The sequence below is a fragment of the Orbicella franksi genome, chromosome 4 (genome assembly GCF_964199315.1).
Source record: "Orbicella franksi chromosome 4, jaOrbFran1.1, whole genome shotgun sequence".
Classification (NCBI taxonomy): Eukaryota; Metazoa; Cnidaria; class Anthozoa; order Scleractinia; family Merulinidae; genus Orbicella; species Orbicella franksi.
In genome coordinates, this window is record NC_138148.1 from 29,496,389 (window position 1) to 29,514,800 (window position 18,412).

At 39.1% G+C, this 18,412-nt stretch overlaps 1 protein-coding gene across 2 annotated transcripts in view; it reads right to left on the bottom strand.

Moving 5' to 3' along the window:
• Nucleotides 1–877: 877 nt before the first annotated feature.
• Nucleotides 878–18,412, bottom strand: part of LOC145485108 (uncharacterized) — an 18,431-nt gene continuing 896 nt past the window's right edge. For both annotated transcript variants that reach the window (XM_081463784.1, XM_081463783.1), the window contains exons 2-21: nucleotides 17,880–17,971; nucleotides 16,709–16,827; nucleotides 16,106–16,208; nucleotides 14,866–14,921; nucleotides 13,762–13,820; nucleotides 13,571–13,613; nucleotides 12,484–12,597; nucleotides 11,474–11,559; nucleotides 10,795–10,878; nucleotides 10,349–10,469; nucleotides 9,042–9,060; nucleotides 8,310–8,384; nucleotides 7,517–7,673; nucleotides 6,957–7,067; nucleotides 6,782–6,848; nucleotides 6,178–6,257; nucleotides 5,634–5,655; nucleotides 5,006–5,080; nucleotides 3,387–3,426; nucleotides 878–2,909 (exon numbers count right to left, since the gene is read on the bottom strand). In XM_081463784.1, the coding sequence (XP_081319910.1) occupies nucleotides 1,303–2,909; nucleotides 3,387–3,426; nucleotides 5,006–5,080; nucleotides 5,634–5,655; nucleotides 6,178–6,257; nucleotides 6,782–6,848; nucleotides 6,957–7,067; nucleotides 7,517–7,673; nucleotides 8,310–8,384; nucleotides 9,042–9,060; nucleotides 10,349–10,469; nucleotides 10,795–10,878; nucleotides 11,474–11,559; nucleotides 12,484–12,597; nucleotides 13,571–13,613; nucleotides 13,762–13,820; nucleotides 14,866–14,921; nucleotides 16,106–16,208; nucleotides 16,709–16,827; nucleotides 17,880–17,955 (3,114 nt within the window). In that variant the 5' untranslated portion in view covers nucleotides 17,956–17,971 and the 3' untranslated portion in view covers nucleotides 878–1,302. The remainder of the gene's footprint in view (nucleotides 2,910–3,386; nucleotides 3,427–5,005; nucleotides 5,081–5,633; nucleotides 5,656–6,177; nucleotides 6,258–6,781; nucleotides 6,849–6,956; nucleotides 7,068–7,516; nucleotides 7,674–8,309; nucleotides 8,385–9,041; nucleotides 9,061–10,348; nucleotides 10,470–10,794; nucleotides 10,879–11,473; nucleotides 11,560–12,483; nucleotides 12,598–13,570; nucleotides 13,614–13,761; nucleotides 13,821–14,865; nucleotides 14,922–16,105; nucleotides 16,209–16,708; nucleotides 16,828–17,879; nucleotides 17,972–18,412) is intronic.

Here is an 18,412-nt window from a genome sequence, read left to right on the forward strand (position 1 = left end):
TCAGTATCCACTTTAAGCCGATAAACGAAAGCACGTTGACATATTTAGCGGAAAAGCTAGCATTTCTAGCATTAGCCCTTTGGCGTTAGAGAGTATTAACTTTTATTATATAAACACCAATGAAAAACCAGGTGAGCTTTCGCGCGAAAACATGAACACCTTCACACGTGAAAATAACATGTCATTTTCACGTGTGAAAAGATCACCGTCGCCATGGTTACATAATAAATCCCTTTAACTGCACTTAAATGTGTTGATGTATGATCGAAACATCGGATCTTTCTCGGAAATCTTCGGCAATCTTCCTCACCCGTCCTAAGCCTTGCAATGCTACATATGGCTTGAATTCCTTCAATTATTGTCTGAATGACTTTATTAGAGCAATTCGACGGCTTGAATTAATTGGCTAATTGTAATTTCTTCTAAGTTGATATTTTATTCAATATACATAGTGTTACATTATTTTGATTTTAATTTCTCGGAGATATTAGCCTATTTTTAGCTACTCAAAATCTCAGATAAAATAGTTTTATGTACGTATGTATAAATTTTCGGAAAATGTTTAGAAACGTTTGTCTGACCTTCGGAAATTTTCGGAAACTGTTCGGAAATCTTCGGAAAATCGTCAAAAACGTCGTCATTGGTATGTTTATATAATAAACAAAATAATACTTGGTTGCTTGTAGATATCGAGTGGAACACTCTAAGAGAAATTCCATATATTATTCTCTACGCATTTTCGGTTATCTTAGTCAAAAAGGAAATTACCACCAAGAGAGGGTACGTTTTAAGTTATTTATTAACTGCGAGCCGGTGTGATAAACTCGCACAGCTCTTACGTTCCGCTTAACTTCTACTATAGAATCAATTAAGGGTGATGCTTGCCATTTCTTTAATTATTAGTTTTCCATACACATTCAATTCATGCCATACAATACAACTCATGCCAACAAACTAGGCTGTCAATCTGAGCGTGTTATACAGTTGAAATTCTGTTCAAATAAACAATACCGTAAACTGCCGCTTTTAAGCCCTGGGCTTATACAGCTTCGTAAGGGTTTTTAGATGGGCTTATAAACGGAGGGGCTTATATCCGTGGGGGCTTTTAACCGGAATAAAAAAAACATAATGAAACGAATTCAAAACAAGGAAAGCTAGAGGGGGAGGGGGGGCTTATATCCGGGGGCCTTATAACCAGATGTATATTTTGGCTTACAGGTAGATGGGCCTGTAAGCAGCGGGGCTTACAAGCAGCAGTTTACGATAGGAGATCGCAAACGAACAACATGAAACACGACCTGATCAATAATCACCAGCACCTTCTCGTGCATGATTAGTTTCTGAAGCGGAATTTAAAGCTTCCTCAGTAACAGGGTCGGACAAAAAGTCATCCAGAGAGAAAGACGAACATGCGCTGTCCACGTCTTCGAACAATGGAAGACGATACGTTACAGCGGGAACAGGTCCTGGTTGAGATGAGTCACGCTCTTGTGGTGCTGGTTGAGACGTGTCACGTTGCTGTGACATCTCGGTAGCATCGTCATCGCTAGCAGCAGCTTGGATTGGAGAGGCATTGCTCAGTCGAGCTGTCTTCATAATGGCGATTTCTGACCTGAGCTGTGACAGCAAGCTACTGGCTCTCTCCCCCAAGTTAGGTACATGCAGGCTTTCCGAGGACACAGTGCAACCTGATTGGTCGGTAACTGTCGGATCTTTACCAGGTTTTTCGCTAATACTTGTCTCTTTAGAAGGCGAGAAGTCTGCTGTGCTTCTAAAAGGCAAGAGCTTATTTTCAAGGTATTTTCTAGAGATGCCACCTTCCTGTTTGATGGAAGTGTTTTCTTTCGTTTGATCAGTGTATGTATCTATGTCACATGTATGACCTTTGTTTTCTTGACAAGAGCTTGACACCTCCCGGGATGAATCAACTCCAGATTGCTTGTCGTCAATGCTCTGCCGCACCATCTCACTGTCTTCAACTTCCCTTTGCACGTCGTTCACATCACCTTCAAAAGTAGACCCTGCATCGCTACCTTCATCATCTGTGGGGACTGGGCTACTCACAATGATCTCCGGTACGCTCACATACAAGGTTTCTTCCGCCGATCCATCCCCACTAGGAACTTCTCCAGTAAGTTGAGATTCCAGAGATACTACATCAGTTGCAGGTGACTCTGCAGGTACCACCATGTCCTGACCCATTTGAGCCTCAAATGCAATGGCCTCAGTTTCGTTTCGCGATTCCTCCTGAGTAACAGGTGACAGCACTTCGCTTTCCCCTTGAAGATCTCCTTCACCAGGGGAAGAATACTTTACTACGCCGGTATCGTGATCTTTTAGTCTATCGAGTGAGTGCTCTTCATCAATCTCATTACATTCCGTGTTGCCTGCAAAGTATGAAGACGACCCCTCATTACTCCCTGTTAGAGTTGATGTCACGATGTTGCCCTCTTCAAGATCAGTCAATGAAGTCTCTTCAGTTAATCCGAGGTTAATTTTGTGGGTGTTGGATTCAGCCGCTTCATGGTCAACTTGCTCAGCTGAAGAAGGAACCATTTCGCGCTCTTCACGATCCAACGGAGCAGAATCATTTGAACACACCAATTTGTCTTCATGTCCTATTTGACTTAGCGCAGGCACATTGTTTTCTGGAGTAGCCAGATCTTCTTTCTTCATTGTGCGAGCCTGTGCAACGTCTAATAAGTGGGCGGCGTATTCACCTGGCTTGGCATCCAGTTGATCAAGAGCAGAGGAATACGTACGAGTCTCCGTGTCGTCCGTTTCACCATCAGGTGAAAGAATGATGTTATCTTGCGACGAATCCAGTTGTCTGACCGTGTCATAGAACTGACCCTGCCCTTCTAAAGCCGTCTGGTCTTTCTGACAAGATTCTTCGCTTCGCTTTTCACCTAAGAGCAACAAATTGAGTAAACAATTGTTTACTACAGCTACTACTGGTTTCTGTTACTTCCAGAGTAGTACACTATTATAGTATTACCGTCAAATCAAGAGAAACGCACCCCTCAAGATTACCTTAATCAATTGGTTATTTGAAACAACCCGCTAGTCATTCCAAGAATATGGTCAATGGGTTCAATATTTCAAAAAATTAATTCCTTATTGCATTCCTGAAACGACTAGCTGGTTCAATATTCAAATAATCAATTCATTAAATGAATGCAATCTTGACGGGTACGCTTCACTTGGTTTGCTGTTAACTTTAGTATGACAAATTCCAAGGCAATGGCCAACTTGAAGGCGTGTGTTGACCTCCACTCAGACAAATAGCTTATCTTGTCACAACGATCACAGTGGCTTGCTAAATACACTGATAGAAATTCCGTCATAGAGTGACTTGAAGTGACACTGAAGAAAACAGAGCAGACCTTTTGTGATTTCATTTATCTTTGATGCGACGACATCCAACTGTGGAAGAGAAAAGTACAAAACATATTATGAACACCGGACACTCGAACAACCAAAAGCAGGCTCCCGCTCGGTGCAACAGCCTGTAAAACTTGGCAATGACTTTAAACGAAGAAAACAAAAAGTTTGAAACGACAAAGAGCAGGAAAACAGTAGCTCCAACACAAAGGAATATTTAATAGGATACATTGGGTTTGATGTAAAGTTTATATGAAATATTTCATATATGAACTGCGGTTATAGATGAAAGTGAAGAATGATCATCGCAGTTAATTTTCCAATTTAAGCAACTGGAAAGAAGAAGCCTGAAAAAAAAAAATCAGGGCTTCAACGGGATTCGAACCCGTGACCTCCGCGATACCGGTGCGATGCTCTACCAACTGAGCTATGAAGCCACACATTGGGAGCGAGGTCAATTAATTGAGTTCATGTCTTCCCGTGAGGAGTGAAATGATGTAAAGTTTATATGAAATATTTCATATATGAACTGCGGTTATAGATGAAAGTGAAGAATGATCATCGCAGTTAATTTTCCAATTTGAGCAACTGGAAAGAAGAAGCCTGAAAAAAATCAGGGCTTCAACGGGATTCGAATCCCGTTGAAGCCCTGATTTTTTTTTTTTTTTTTTCAGGCTTCTTCTTTCCAGTTGCTTAAATTGGAAAATTAACTGCGATGATCATTCTTCACTTTCATCTATAACCGCAGTTCATATATGAAATATTTCATATAAACTTTACATCATTTCACTCCTCACGGGAAGACATGAACTCAATTAATTGACCTCGCTCCCAACGTGTGGCTTCATAGCTCAGTTGGTAGAGCATCGCACCGGTATCGCGGAGGTCACGGGTTCGAATCCCGTTGAAGCCCTGATTTTTTTCAGGCTTCTTCTTTCCAGTTGCTTAAATTGGAAAATTAACTGCGATGATCATTCTTCACTTTCATACATTGGGTTTATCTTCTCCAGTGAAAACCCAAAAAATAACAACGGTGAACAACAATAACAAACAAACAAACAAACAAACAAAAACAAAACCAAAAAATAAGCTCCATGCTTTACTTGCACTTTATTCGTTTAAGTATGTTGTGAGACAAAGATGCTCACTTGGCCACTGCTGAGCTGGTTTGGCATTTGCATTTGGTTTCTGGCCAATCCTGACAACTAACTTACTACATACTATTGAGTTATAGCAGACCTCTTCGTCAGTCCCAAGCAAAAAGATTGAAACAAGTGGTATTTAAATAGCACACATTTATAGATTCAGATAGTTACACTTGGTAAGTTTTGCATAGTCAGTACATGGTTTGAGTACAGTACAGTACACTACAGTTCACAAGCCCGCAGAAAAAGAACGAGACCAGTGTCAACCCATCTCGACTTTAACAAACTTGGTAAATAAATTAATCCTTATGTCTAACGAGACTATAAAACACCACTTTATTGCGGGACTACGGGTCGCTAATCCCGAATACAGTATTCCCTTCAAAGCAGCTCTGCTAGCCAGTCACAGAACAGGATTTGGTTTGTCTTGCTCACTCGCGTAAACTAGTTATGTAATTAAATAAACCTATTATTACCTGCATCTGTAGCTTGCGACATAACGAAAAGAGTATGGTAACTCTATCTCTGTTCACGCTCTTGTGGGGAAATGCCTACAACAGTGCGACAACAATGTATTGAGAAGTACGGTATTAATTATCTTCTGACTTCTAGTGGCACATTTGGCACAATTTTTTCTTTAGTACGATGACCAACAAGTCCGTAATTCTCGTAAACTCATAAATTTGCTATGGCAAGGTGAGAAATTAGCAATGATTAGTGTAGTCTTCTATGCAGCAGTATTGCGACTCGTCACACCAGACTGACGCGTTGTGTGAAGGTCCAAAGTAAAGGCAGATGGAAGTGAAATACAGGTCACCAAATTTGATTTAGTGACAGGATGTAAAGAGATCAGAATTGCCATTTTGGTGGAATTTTGAATATTTTAATCACTATGTTTTCTTTTCTTTTTAGTTGATATCCCTTTGTTTGCTTTCACCGCTTTTGGTGTTTTTTCCCTTCCACTGTAGGATAATAAAGGAAGTTTTAGTGTACACCAAGGTCCCGATCAAAATAATTAATGTACGATATTTCAGCCAGGAAGCTTTCCTTTAAATGTCTTCCATTTAACAAGATCACATCCTAATCTAAGACTGAGTCATTTACCTTTTTGCACATACACCCTCTCCTGAAACCGAAGGAACCAAAATATAAGTGGCATTAGTAAATTCTCCCAATAAATTTGACAGGTTTTGAAAAACAAAATGCAAGGAGAACTATGAAAACAAAACGAAACTGAGCGATTTTCTATCACAAGTACATCCCTCAAGTTTGAAGGATGAAATCACTTTCTTGGAATTAAGCTTGCAATAGATATTTCAAGAAATCATTCCCAGAAATACAGCAGAAAAATTAATGGAGCAAACCAACAAATTCACTGCCTAGATATTTCGCACTGTGATCTACTGTAAAAAAGATCAGTTAAGCTGTCTTGGGGAAAATAATGACACGATGAAAAAGGATTTCGATACATATAGTATCTACACACCTGGAGATATTGGCCCTGTATACTTTAAACAAGGTATGAACGAGACAGAACAGTAAATTCAAAGAACTATTTTAATTACACCACCCCCGTTTCCCCATGTGAGTCTATCAGCACAAAGTGTCCCACATAGATTTGAAAGTGATAGAAACGTTTTGTACCCACCACCAAGCTTGTATCTTAATTGCTGCTTTAACTTGTTCTTTGTGAAGCTGGATTTGATTCAGTCTTTTCTGTTCTGTGATCTAATAGGAGCACACAAGCAGTTGATTACGGCGCCTCAAAACTTCATCAAACGGACCAATTTCAACGACGTTTACTATTTCACTTGATGTATTAAATCAGCCCATTCTGTGCAAGAGTTGTCTAAAACCATCCCTCGCGCAAGCACATCAGTCAGGGTTTTCATAAACAACATACCATGTGGAGCGGTTTTCAATTGACTATTGTCAAACCAACCAAAGTATTCACTCTAGCCAATCACAAAGAACACAGACAATTCAATGAACCAATCAAACCTCATAGTAAATACACGCAGCTGTCGCGAAGCGCGGGAAAACGTGAGTGAGCGAGTTACGATGGGTTTTGGTTTTATTTCTAATGGATGAAAACGTGGTGCGAGTTTTTAACCAATCGTGTAGCGTAGCAATACAAAACCGATGACTTTTCGACACTCAAATGAAAACTTGAACTGCTTTCATAGGTAAAAGTAGGTGAGGTAATAGTAATTCATAATCTTAAGAGAATTGTTTCATATAAGTGCAGCTACCTGGTGCCAAAGATATTTTATAGCTGTCGTCAACTGTTGCCTGCTTTTGACAGCATCCTCATGTTCTCTGCAATAAGGGCAATGAAAAAAAAATCAATACTTCATTCACTTGAAGAATCTGTTTGAGTAACTAACAAAGTTTGCTGAACTCTTTAGTTAAGTTACAAATGTTTACCTCTCTAATGCGCTGTATAAATTGGTTATGAGGGAAATCAACCTTCTGACTCTTAGTTCATTCCTAATGTTGATAACTTTAATGTCCCTTGTACGAGCACGGTATCCCTTCCTACGAAGGAAGATTGACATAAATTACAGTTAATTAGCAGTCAAAGGAAGGCTAGACTGAAGGGAACAGATAGGAAAAGAAGAGGAGGTGATGGGTAGGAACGGAAGGAAGAGAAAGGGTAAGCGACGGATGTGAAAAGAAAGGAAGGTAAGGAGAAGAAAAGGGAAGGGACGGGATGGAATGGGATGGAATGGGAAGGAAAGGGAAATGAATGGCAACGAGAGAGGAAAAAAGAGAAAGGGGAGGAAATGAAGGTAAGGATTGCCGTCGGGGAAGAGGAAATTTGAAGGTAAGAGGAAGGAAAGAGAAGGTGGTGGAAGATAAGGGGAAAGAAAGGGCAGATGGGGGAAGAGAATGGACGGCAAGGAAAAGGAAAGGAAACAGTGAGAAAAGGGAAGGGAAGGGGGTTCAATATGATAGATCAAAACGAAATCAATGAGTTTTTGTACCAAACTGCCTGAATGGAGGCTGCAGCATAGTTCCTTCGTCGATACTGACAGAAGTCAAACTTTTTTCGCACTAAGTAGCCACGTACGTGAGCTTGAATAATGGTAGCTGCTAAACTAAACAGACGGATAGCTTCTTCTTCAGTCATTATGGGGTCATCTTGAACGATAGATAAAGGATTGTGTTAACAGACAGCTTGCTCAATCAGCAAAAAATCCCAGCTCTATTGACTACAGACAGAAGATTATCCATCTACATGTAATCAGATTTGCCACTTCCGGGATCTATCAGAGCTACACATACATTTTATAATATGGCTGTTGATATTTTTTTATTATTATTTTTATAATTCATTATTTTTTAATTAGCTTATTGGCTTATTAATTACTACAACACTGTGCATGAAGCTCACATGACCTTCAAACAGGGGGAATTTGTGCAGGCAGAGAATTCCTTTTTGAAATTTACCAGAAATCACATCAAAGTACAGAGACCGGCACTGGGTACAATATTAGTCCAGTTCTGGCCTTACATGTATCTCTGTCACGCAACGTTACACTCTCGGGAGAGGACTCTCTCATGAGCCTGAGAGCGTCGAATTCCGTGACAAAGAGAGGGCCAAAACTTGATAAGGTACAATATGATGGAGACAACTGGTAACCACGTATGAGCTCTTCTTACAGTACTACATTGTAAGACTCCAGTATCAGATATGTTCATGACTAGCATAAAACACCACCAAGACAGAGAACTCTGTATATGTACAATGACCTATTTTATCAAGAGAGAACTCACCAGATTCTGTTTGTTCCACATCTGATGAAGGAACGGGAAGGTAGAAGCTCTCTGATTCCAATAACATGTTGCAATCTAAAGTAAAAAGCAAATGCAATGTTTGTTTCACATGAAACCTCTTTTCTACCTTATACTACTTAATATCTACTCTCTAAATTATTGCACTTACGTTAATAAAATTGATCCTAGCGACAAACATATGCCAAGTAATAAACAAAGGGTACATGGCTACTATTTTGCATTTATTCTGAATTAAAAACTGTCTCAAGTCAGCAAGTTTTAAAATTGTACAGCAAAACAGCTAGTAATTTAGTCTTTTGTGATATTCACCATGATCCAGACAGAGGTAAAGCTGCTAAAATCTGGCCATGTTTTAGTGAGGATTACCGCACCGCTTTGCTACACTGACAGGGTCTGCTAAATAAATTTGCTTTGAGTTTTAACTGTTTCACTGAATTGCCCGTGTCCTTTGTGACTGACCAGAGTGATAATGTTGGTTTTGGTTTTATGACACTCAATTGAAAACTGCTCTATAAGCAATGTTAGTCTGTTATCATCTAAGCTGTCAAACCACATTCAACTGAACGTACAAACCAAAATTCCTGTGCATAAGTTAGCGTACAGACATGATCAAACAGATGTGATCAAAAGGGGCTTTTCTTGTAACTGAAGGTGACAGGAGACAGCTTTGATTTACATTTTCATGATCATAAATGCAAATGGTCTACTTACCAAGGTCATCAGCTTGAGTCTGTAGAAAAACAAAGGCATATAATTATTTATGATATTATATTCTTATGACCTGGAACAAACTGCATTACTTGAACTACTTAGCCAAGCTATTAAATTCAATATATTGAACCCCAAGCGATTTGTTTACTCAAATTGAGAAGACAAACATGTATTCAGTAAAATACTATAGCTATGTCAGATCATGTGTACTAAGGCATTCGCAGTCGAGTGTAAGTTAATACTCTCGATCGACCCTCAATCGACATCTCAAGCAACACTTGATGAACAATTCAATCGATACTCAGCCGAACTCAGTCAACACTCAATCAATGTCTCGATCGACAATCAATTGACAGTCGGTTGAAAGTTGGTTGAGTGTCTGCCTGCTCATAGGTATCGTAATTGATCGACACTCAATGGTATGTCTGCAAAAATTAGTCGACTCTCGACCGAGATGTTGATCAAGTGTTGATCGAGTGTCAACTGAGGTGCTGATCGAGGGTCGATTGAGGGTATTGATCAAGGGTATCGATCAACACCCTACTGTGGATGCCTTTAGTGCACATGATCCACTATGTCTCGTAAATGCAATTTTATCTTTACCCATTCTTTTAAGGTGATTCCTCAGTATTGCATTGCGCATCCCTACTGTGCACGATTTTCACATCATTAGCACGCACATGAGCACCTGCACGTACAAAACGTAAGAGATTTCCCTTGAACTATGCTCGATAGCAAAATAAATACTCCTTTTCTCTTAAACGAGCACGGTAACCCCCATTTTTTATTTCATAATTTCAATGAGAACAATATCCTCAATAACTGAGAGAAAAATAGCAGAAATCTATGGCTACATTTTTGGCAAATGAAATAAGTACTACAGAGGGAGACATAACTGGCCCAACAGCTCATGTCCAAATTATGTTTCCTTTAAAGGATAAAAATATGCAGGTATTGGAGGACATTTTTTCTGGGACGTAGATGAATAAACAATCAAAGAAAGTCAAATTCTGTGTGATATAACACACTGCATTGAGAAATAATCGAGCTTACTTGCTGCACACGGAGATTACTAAAAGTCACCTAAATAACCGTATTTGTCAGCATTGTGGCGTGAAAACAAGCACTGTGACCCCCTCGTTTTACTACATTTTTAATATCTCCTTGTCCTGTAACAACAGCACACCAAGTTTCATCGGAAATCTATGGCGGGTTCTTTTACTAGGGAATCACCTTAAACACTAAGAAAACAAGAGTCCTGTACATTATTTTTAAATATATACCTTTAAGAAATCCCCATTCCATACCTGATCGACAGGATCAGAATCAGAACAAAGATGGTGTAATATAGACACAAGTTGAACATGTTGTCCTTGGGAGGGATGGCCTATCCGCTTGAAAGCTTGACCTAGCAGTCTTGCAAGCATTCTATGTGTACATGGAAAAGGAAAAATGTTGTAAAACAAAATTAAAAAAGAAATAAATAATTGATGAAGGATGGGATGGCGGGGGAAAAAAAAGGAATAATCAAACTGAATTTCTAACAAACATGTGATGAATTTGTTGCAATTAAAACAGAGGAAAAGAAACAAGGTTTTGTTGGTGATTGAATGAATGACTGCAAAGGAGACTGTCTATTACTGTAAAGGTTTTAACAATATTGGCACACCTTTTCCTACCTACATGTATGTTCACACTACACAACTTGAAGGCACTAGTGTTTGTCAAGGTTAGCTGTCTTTAACAAACTGACCTTTCTTGATCATTGACCAAATTTCCGTCCAAGTTCCTAAGATTACCACAGCAGTACACAAGATGTGGTCTGTAATTCACCTCTCTAGCAAGAAGTTAAGGACTACTCATCTGCAAGAAGTCTAAATTGATTTGCACACTTGCAGGCTTTCCAATTAGACGCGTTATTGTACTTGATAACTTGATCGACAAGATACTCGGTCAACACTTGATCAACATCTCAGTTGACAGTAGGTGGAGAGTTGACTAATTTTCAGACACATCATAGTGTCAATTGATGCATAAGAGTTGGTAAACACACCACCAACTATAGACCAACTGTCAATTGAGTGTCAATTGAGATGTTGATCGAGTTCTGGTCTAGTGTCAACAGAGTATTGATCGAGGTGCTGACTGTGTTGATCAAGATGACGATCGAGTGTCAATCGAGGGTCGATTCAGGGTATTGATCGACACTTGACCACAGATGCTTTTAGTACATTTTGTAGACATGATCCATTGGTTACAAATTGCAGGAAGAAATTCAAAACCAAACAACAGTCCCTGCAAGACATGGCACAGACCTCTGTAGAGTTGTGTTATTTATTAACATGGAACTATTGGGATCTCATGCTTCTTTCAAGCAGGGGCAGAATTAGCAAACAACTTGAGAATTCTACTGTATTCCGTGTAAAAGATACAGTCTCCAGGAGCTACTGGCCAGTACACAAGGATTGTTCACAAGTGACAACTGCTCAAGATTGGTCAGAGATGACAGATGCACCACCTACATGAATCAATTAGACAGATGTAATAAGCACTCTTAAATTGTCCTTGACTGACAATTTTCAAACTGTATACCAATCTACAAGAAAGTGTCTAAATCAAAAACAAAACATGGAATTCAAAGGCAATGGACATCCTTGATCGTTGACTCTTCATCTCAAGTCCAGCTGAACATATTAACCAATATGCTACCAGCCGCAGGCCACATTCCACATTGCATATGTAGGTAGTCACTTCATGCTGGAGAAACCAGAATTACAAACTTAAGGCAGTACCAGCACTGACAAGCCATATGGCTCCACTGATCCTTGGGATTGAAACTTGAAGATCAAGGGATCAGATTTTTTTATGGGATCAGATGGCTTGTCAATGCTTGGGCTACCTTATGCATTGTATCTTAATTTGGTTTCCATAGCATGAAGTGTCTATGATCACTCCCACTAGATGATATGCCAGTTTATGGCATGTTTCCCTCGACATTTTGTAAGGTTGCTCTACCAACAATTCCTCAGCCCTATTTACACCACTTGGCCCAGAAAGGCAGTGTGATAGTGGAGTCTCATCCAACTGAGAGAAGATACACCATGACCCGCCAACCGGGGCACTAAGTTTAAGTTTAAGTTGAAAGCCTTGAATGACCATACCACTAGCCTACCATAGCATGAAAGCGTTACCGGGTATTGGTCCAAAATTGCATGTTCTATAAAAGATTATCTTAGATGCTAGCCGTTATTTCATGCTGTTTATATTTACTAAATGATCTGCTGAGTGGGTAGCAGCTCAGATTCTTTAATTACATTTTAATACAAAAAATAATTTAAAAATTTACATGAATTTAATACCAATCAATCAAAGCCAGCACTACCCAGATCAGTATCTGTTTTCACTGGGTACATGTAATAGTGCACAATATGTGTACATGTACCTCATTAAGGTCCGATATCTCATTATCTGCCAGTGAGAGGGTGCATACTGTGTTTGATACTTGGTCTTTGATGCCTTCCAGTGAGGATATCAGATTTCCATGCAGCAAAAGAGTCTACAAGATACACACAGTGACTTGTTTATAAAATTTTGTATAAAAATGAATTCTTTAATAAATGTTTATCATTTTTGCATTTTCAAGAACACTGTTTTATGACATTTAGTAATGATACAAGGTTGGTCAATAACCATTATTATTATTGACATGCACGGTTAGAACATACAATACTGTTTTCAAGTGTAGAAAACACACCCCTCCCTGGGTTGAGGCAAGGTTGCAGGGATGTAGATAAAAGCCGGCAGCCGGAAAAAATCGCCGGCTATTCCTAAAAAAATTTCGGCTGATGAATCGTAGAGGGACGATACACAACAGCTAAAAATAGAAAATTTGTTGGCTTCATTCCGCCTATTAAACATATTCTTCCACCTATTCCAATTTCTAACTACAACCCTGGGTTGTGACAACATTTTGAACTAAACAGCTCGAAAGCTGGAGTAGATGGCTGACTATGCCATCTTTTCGTAAAAAATATGATGAATAGCCCTGCAAAGTAGCTTGCCAAGATCATGAAAAAGGTGACGATTTTCACCAGCAGCCCTACTGTTCACAGTTCTGTAGAGAGAGGCACTTTGAGGGTAACAGGCAAGATCCAAACCATTAACTCACTGAGCCAAAAGTCTCTAGTTTAGTAGTTTGGGATCATGTTTACTGTAAGTAGTGTCTGTCAACACTATCAACCAATATATCAACCGGCCCTGGGTCGATACGTTGGAAAAGTATCAGCTGGTCGATTTTCAGTCAATACGTCAGCCGACATTCAGTGTACTGAGCTATACTCAATCAACATTCAACAGATACTTGACTGATGCTCAGCCAACACTTGAGCGACTGTAAACCAACGTATGGACCAAGTGTTTGTTGATATATCCATCCATAGTGTCGGCTTACACTACCTGCAGTAAACATGGTCCCTAGTTTGCAACAGGATGATGTATGTCGCAAACTTACATGTAAAAAAAAAAGTTACCTTTAACTTTGTGAGGGCTTTTAAACCTGAGAGAACAGCAATACTAGTAAAAACAAGACAGGAGAATTAGCCACACATGAGTCATGTGAAATCAATACATCTTCTAGGCATGGATTTTTTATCATGCATTCATCAGTGGATTTTTGAATTCAGTTTTCACTGAAAATTAATGTTACTATGATCATTCTTACCTATTGTCTGACAAATCCAGATGATATAGACTGTGATTCCTATCAAGATTTTCAATTTGCTACAGAAAAGAACCACTGTATAAGATCAAATTTAGCATTAACTGCAATACTGTACATGTACATGTAATTTCACTTATTTAAGACCTCAATAGTCTAAAACACACTAAAGTCACCAAATGAAAGCACAAACTAAGGCAAATAAGTTTACAAACCAAAAGCAGGCAGTGTAAAAATATTATGTTGAACAGCTTCAACAAAGGCTGATAAGAAAAATTAGGAATGGCAAGGAGCATCCATTGATAGACAATGCATGTAGACCAGTATATTTACATGAAGCTGCTGGTGCATCCGCAATTAGATTGGAAGTTTGCTAATCTCATGTGTACTATACATTTTAGACTCGTTTGAAGGACTAGTAGTACAGTAGGTTATACAATATGTAAAATCAAGCATTGACAATCAAGGGACTTGATCATGAAAACAGTTAAACAATCAATAGCCTTGTTCGAAAACTGTTATCCCAAAGTTTCTAATGTATTCATGGCACATAATTCTGTTAATTTCAGTGCAGGTACACTTGCATACTAAGTAAACACAAATTCAATCAAAGACATATTTCAAGCTGAGTTCCTGCACACTGAACGCATGTCAGCAGAGCCCCACACCTTAGAAAATTTGGGAACCCAGCAATCTCAAAAAACTTAGCCGTCACATGACTGTCTGTACATACGTACGTCCATATGTGTGCGCCTTCATGTAAATCAATGTGAAATGTCACTCTGCAATAACCTAGTTTCCAAGGCTTTTCACTTAGAGATCAAGAGGGGTGGGTTTACAGCATACACCTTTGATATTGGGCATCCATGTTATGTTCAACTGACACCTGTCAAAACAAGGTACCTGCTGACCAGCTTCACATGACAATATCATGGGCTCGTGTTTAGAGGTCACATGTTTTTTTTTTTTTGAAGTTCACAACTGCCCAGGTACAGGTTTTCAATTGGATTGCAGGCTCAAGCAAGGTGAACTTATTGTAATAAGGAGCTCTGCTTTTAGGTTTGGCTAAATCTATTAATACTCTTGACATTTCCAGTAGCAGCTTACCTCAATACTGTTCCCAGATAAGTTCAACCATTCAAGACTCCTCAATGAGCTGACACCTTCAAGTGAAATTTAAAAAAAAATTGTAACATAAATTACACAACAAGACAACACTTGTCCAAAGCTTGAGAATCACTAGAATGTCCATCCCGGTTTTACAACATTCAGTGACTATGTACATTGTATACATGTAACTGCTGCTACATTTTACATGTATACCCTCCTGGATGGTACTTGTATGCTGGCCCATTGCAGGTTTATCCTCCTGTTTTCTCAGGATGCCTTATACAGTTCAAGGGATACCCATGGCCAGTATAGCAAAGGATTATCCTCTACCATATTGGCAATGAATACTCCTGGACAGACAGTATGATGGAAAATTTGTAAGGAGAGTGCCTTGGCTCAGCCTCTGACCCAGACATTCTTTCACCATGCCACATATATATCACATGCACCTTCCGAGGCAACAAGCCAAAAACGTTCTTCTATGTAAAAGACTACAATCTTGCCAAGAAGGCAGTTCAATGAGCACTCAATTGTGACCTCTTATAATTAATAAATAAATAAATAAATAAATAATAATAAAAATATTTGTATAGCACCATATCCACTAATTATCCATGGCACCTTACATTAAAGATTAGTAAAAAGCTAAAAGAAAGAAGGTGAAGGGGAAAAAATTATAGGAATAAACTTAGTTAAAATTCTAACATATTGAAACATATTTGTCATCTAAAAATTAAAAGAGTTAAAAAGCCTGTTAAAAAAGATATGTTTTTAAATGTCCTTTAAAACTGTCAGTTGAAGAACTGCAATGCAGATCTTAGTTTGAGTGGGATCAAGTTCCATAGTCTTGGTGCTGCCACAGCAAATGTTCTCTCGCCATAACTCTTTAGTCTCACTTTCAGGGTCGCCAGGAGGTGTTGTTAAGATGATCTTAGTGTCCATTGAGAGGTGCGATAATTAATTAAGGGACTGTCCAGCGAACTTTACCAGTAGCTACACAATGATTGATTCAAATCAGTCCAATGTCCTTAAACTCCAGCTTTCCGATTGGCACCCCTGACAAAGCATGATAATAACACACCCCCCTCTCCCCGGCCACCCTTTACTAAAATATGTATTAACTTACAAACTGTCAAATGTCATTATATTCTAATATATGATTCAATGATTGTACAGTTTACATGTACTACTGTAGGTGTATATCACACCGTCCAGTACTTGGCTGCAAACAGTTTACCTTCAATGGCGACAATGCTGTTGTTACTGAGGTCCAACACTCTCAAACGCAATGCTGCACTGATTCCTTTAATATCAACAATGTGGTTACCAGACAGAGAAAGCTGAAAACAGCAAATCCAAGCAAATTTGAAGTGTGATTAATTTTTGGGCTAATCATTAAGTGTCTGTACATTGCCTACAGTACATGGTTTCTACAATTTTGGCATCTGTATTACATATAGAATTAAGTCCCCAAAAATTTGTTTCAATTTCTGCACAACCAGTATCCACTTCCCTAAAATTCCATTTAGCTTTAAAGTTCTCTCTTTAGCACACTGCCCAGCCAGGTTGACTAACATGTATATGTACTGGTAATGCCTGACAAAAAAAGCCTTTGTGATATAACTTTGGGAATGACAAATCTTGCCATTGAGAGAAAGGCTTTTCTTATGAAGTTTCACTTTCTGCACATTTCAAAAGCAATTTTCCAAGGTCTCAGTGTTTCCACTTACATGTAAAGTACACAGTTGTGCAATATTATTGATTTAAGAAGAGCCAGCAGAAAATCAAACAACAATCCTATTAAGTATGAAAGACATTTTTAAACTTTTGGGTTCCTTACCTGCTGCAAATGTACAAAGTGTTGTAAGTTTTCCACTTTTGATATATCATTATTGCTTAAAAGAAGAGTGTAAGGAGAGACTCCTTTGGGCAGACATTCTATTCGCTTTAAATGACGACCTGCAGTTGAGAGTGAAAAATAAAATTTCTCCACAATAGAACATTTTACATCAGCAATGATTACAAAAGGGTCAAAGAAAGTTCTGTTTGGAGATTTGAAACAAGCAAAGTTTGATAAATTTAATTAAAACTGAGTGTAGGGAACAGGCACAAGGAAGTTGGAAGCCGGGGATAAACGGGGTTGGCTACAGCTCTTAATGAGGAGGTGGGGTGTAGTGATGATTAGTGTACTGGACTCCGGAGTGAAAGCCCGGGTGCAGGCCCTGCCTGGGGTGAGTTGTGTTCTTGGACAAGACATTTCACTCACAGTGCCTCTCTCCAACCAGGTGTATAAATGGGTACTGGTGAATTTAATGCTGGAAGGAAACCCCACAATGGACTAGTACTCACTTCAAACTACAGAAACCGAGATAAGCTCCCGCTGTACAAGTCACTTGACCTGACACAGACTTAACCCCCAGCTCTGTGGTAGTTAAGAGAAAAGAGGGCAGAAGTGTCAGTGTTAAGTGGCAGGAACCAGCACAAAAAGGGGAAAATGTAACACTGCATTTTTTGAAACGGTACCCTATATTAGATTATAAGCTGGAGACTTCTATCGTGTGATAGCTGATGAGAGCACAGCTCAAGTCAACTACATGTAGCTGTTTTAGTATAAATCTACTAGTCATTCAAACCTTTATCTAAATTCTCTTTACAGACACTTCGAAAAAGCCAAGAAGCGGCCGTCATTTTGCTAACAAGGGCAAACTGCTATGCTAGCCAATCAGAGAACGGCATCTGTGATAGAACGCTAGTAAATTTATACTAATTTGTAATAGAAAAAGAAAATAATAATTATTATAAGAAGCGGAAGCCATTAAGTGATAAGTTCAGACCTTTGTCCCTCCCTCCTCTTCCCCTGTCACTGTGCACCAAACGAGACATACATGACTCATGTATCAGGGACATCCCAGACTATCTTGCATGTCTTCACGAGCACAAAATTGCCATAAACAACTTTACCTTACTTTTCTGCGACATTTTACTCAAACCACCAGGTAACTGTTACTCACCTGACAGGTTAATAACACCAGTATACTCTTCTCCTGCCTCTTGATCAGAGTGATCCTCAGCTTGGTTTGACGGCATGACTGGACTCCTAAAACTAAACCAAAAAAGCAACATTTTTAAGAGGGCACTAACATGGGGTTCTTGCTGTACTTTTGGACAAAATAGTGCTAAGCTACAAAGGCACCTCATTACCACATGACCATCTTTGGACCATAGACTTGTGGTCATCTTACAGGGGCTCTTACGGATTTTGATTTTTAGGCCCCAGACTGGGAACACTTTTCATTCACAGAGCTCTTCCCAAGTTTCAAAATCTGAGAATTTTGAAAGCTCATCATCGTTATTCTTCCAAGGAATAAATGCCTCAAGTGCAAACCCAAGCACAGTGCTAGGAAAAGAGAGAATGTCTATTCCAGACAACACTCAATCAGCATCTTGGTTGACAGTCGGTCCACAGTCAACTAATTTTCATTTGATGCAGATGAACTGGTCGACAGTCAACCAACTATTGATCAAGTGTCAATCAAGATGTTGA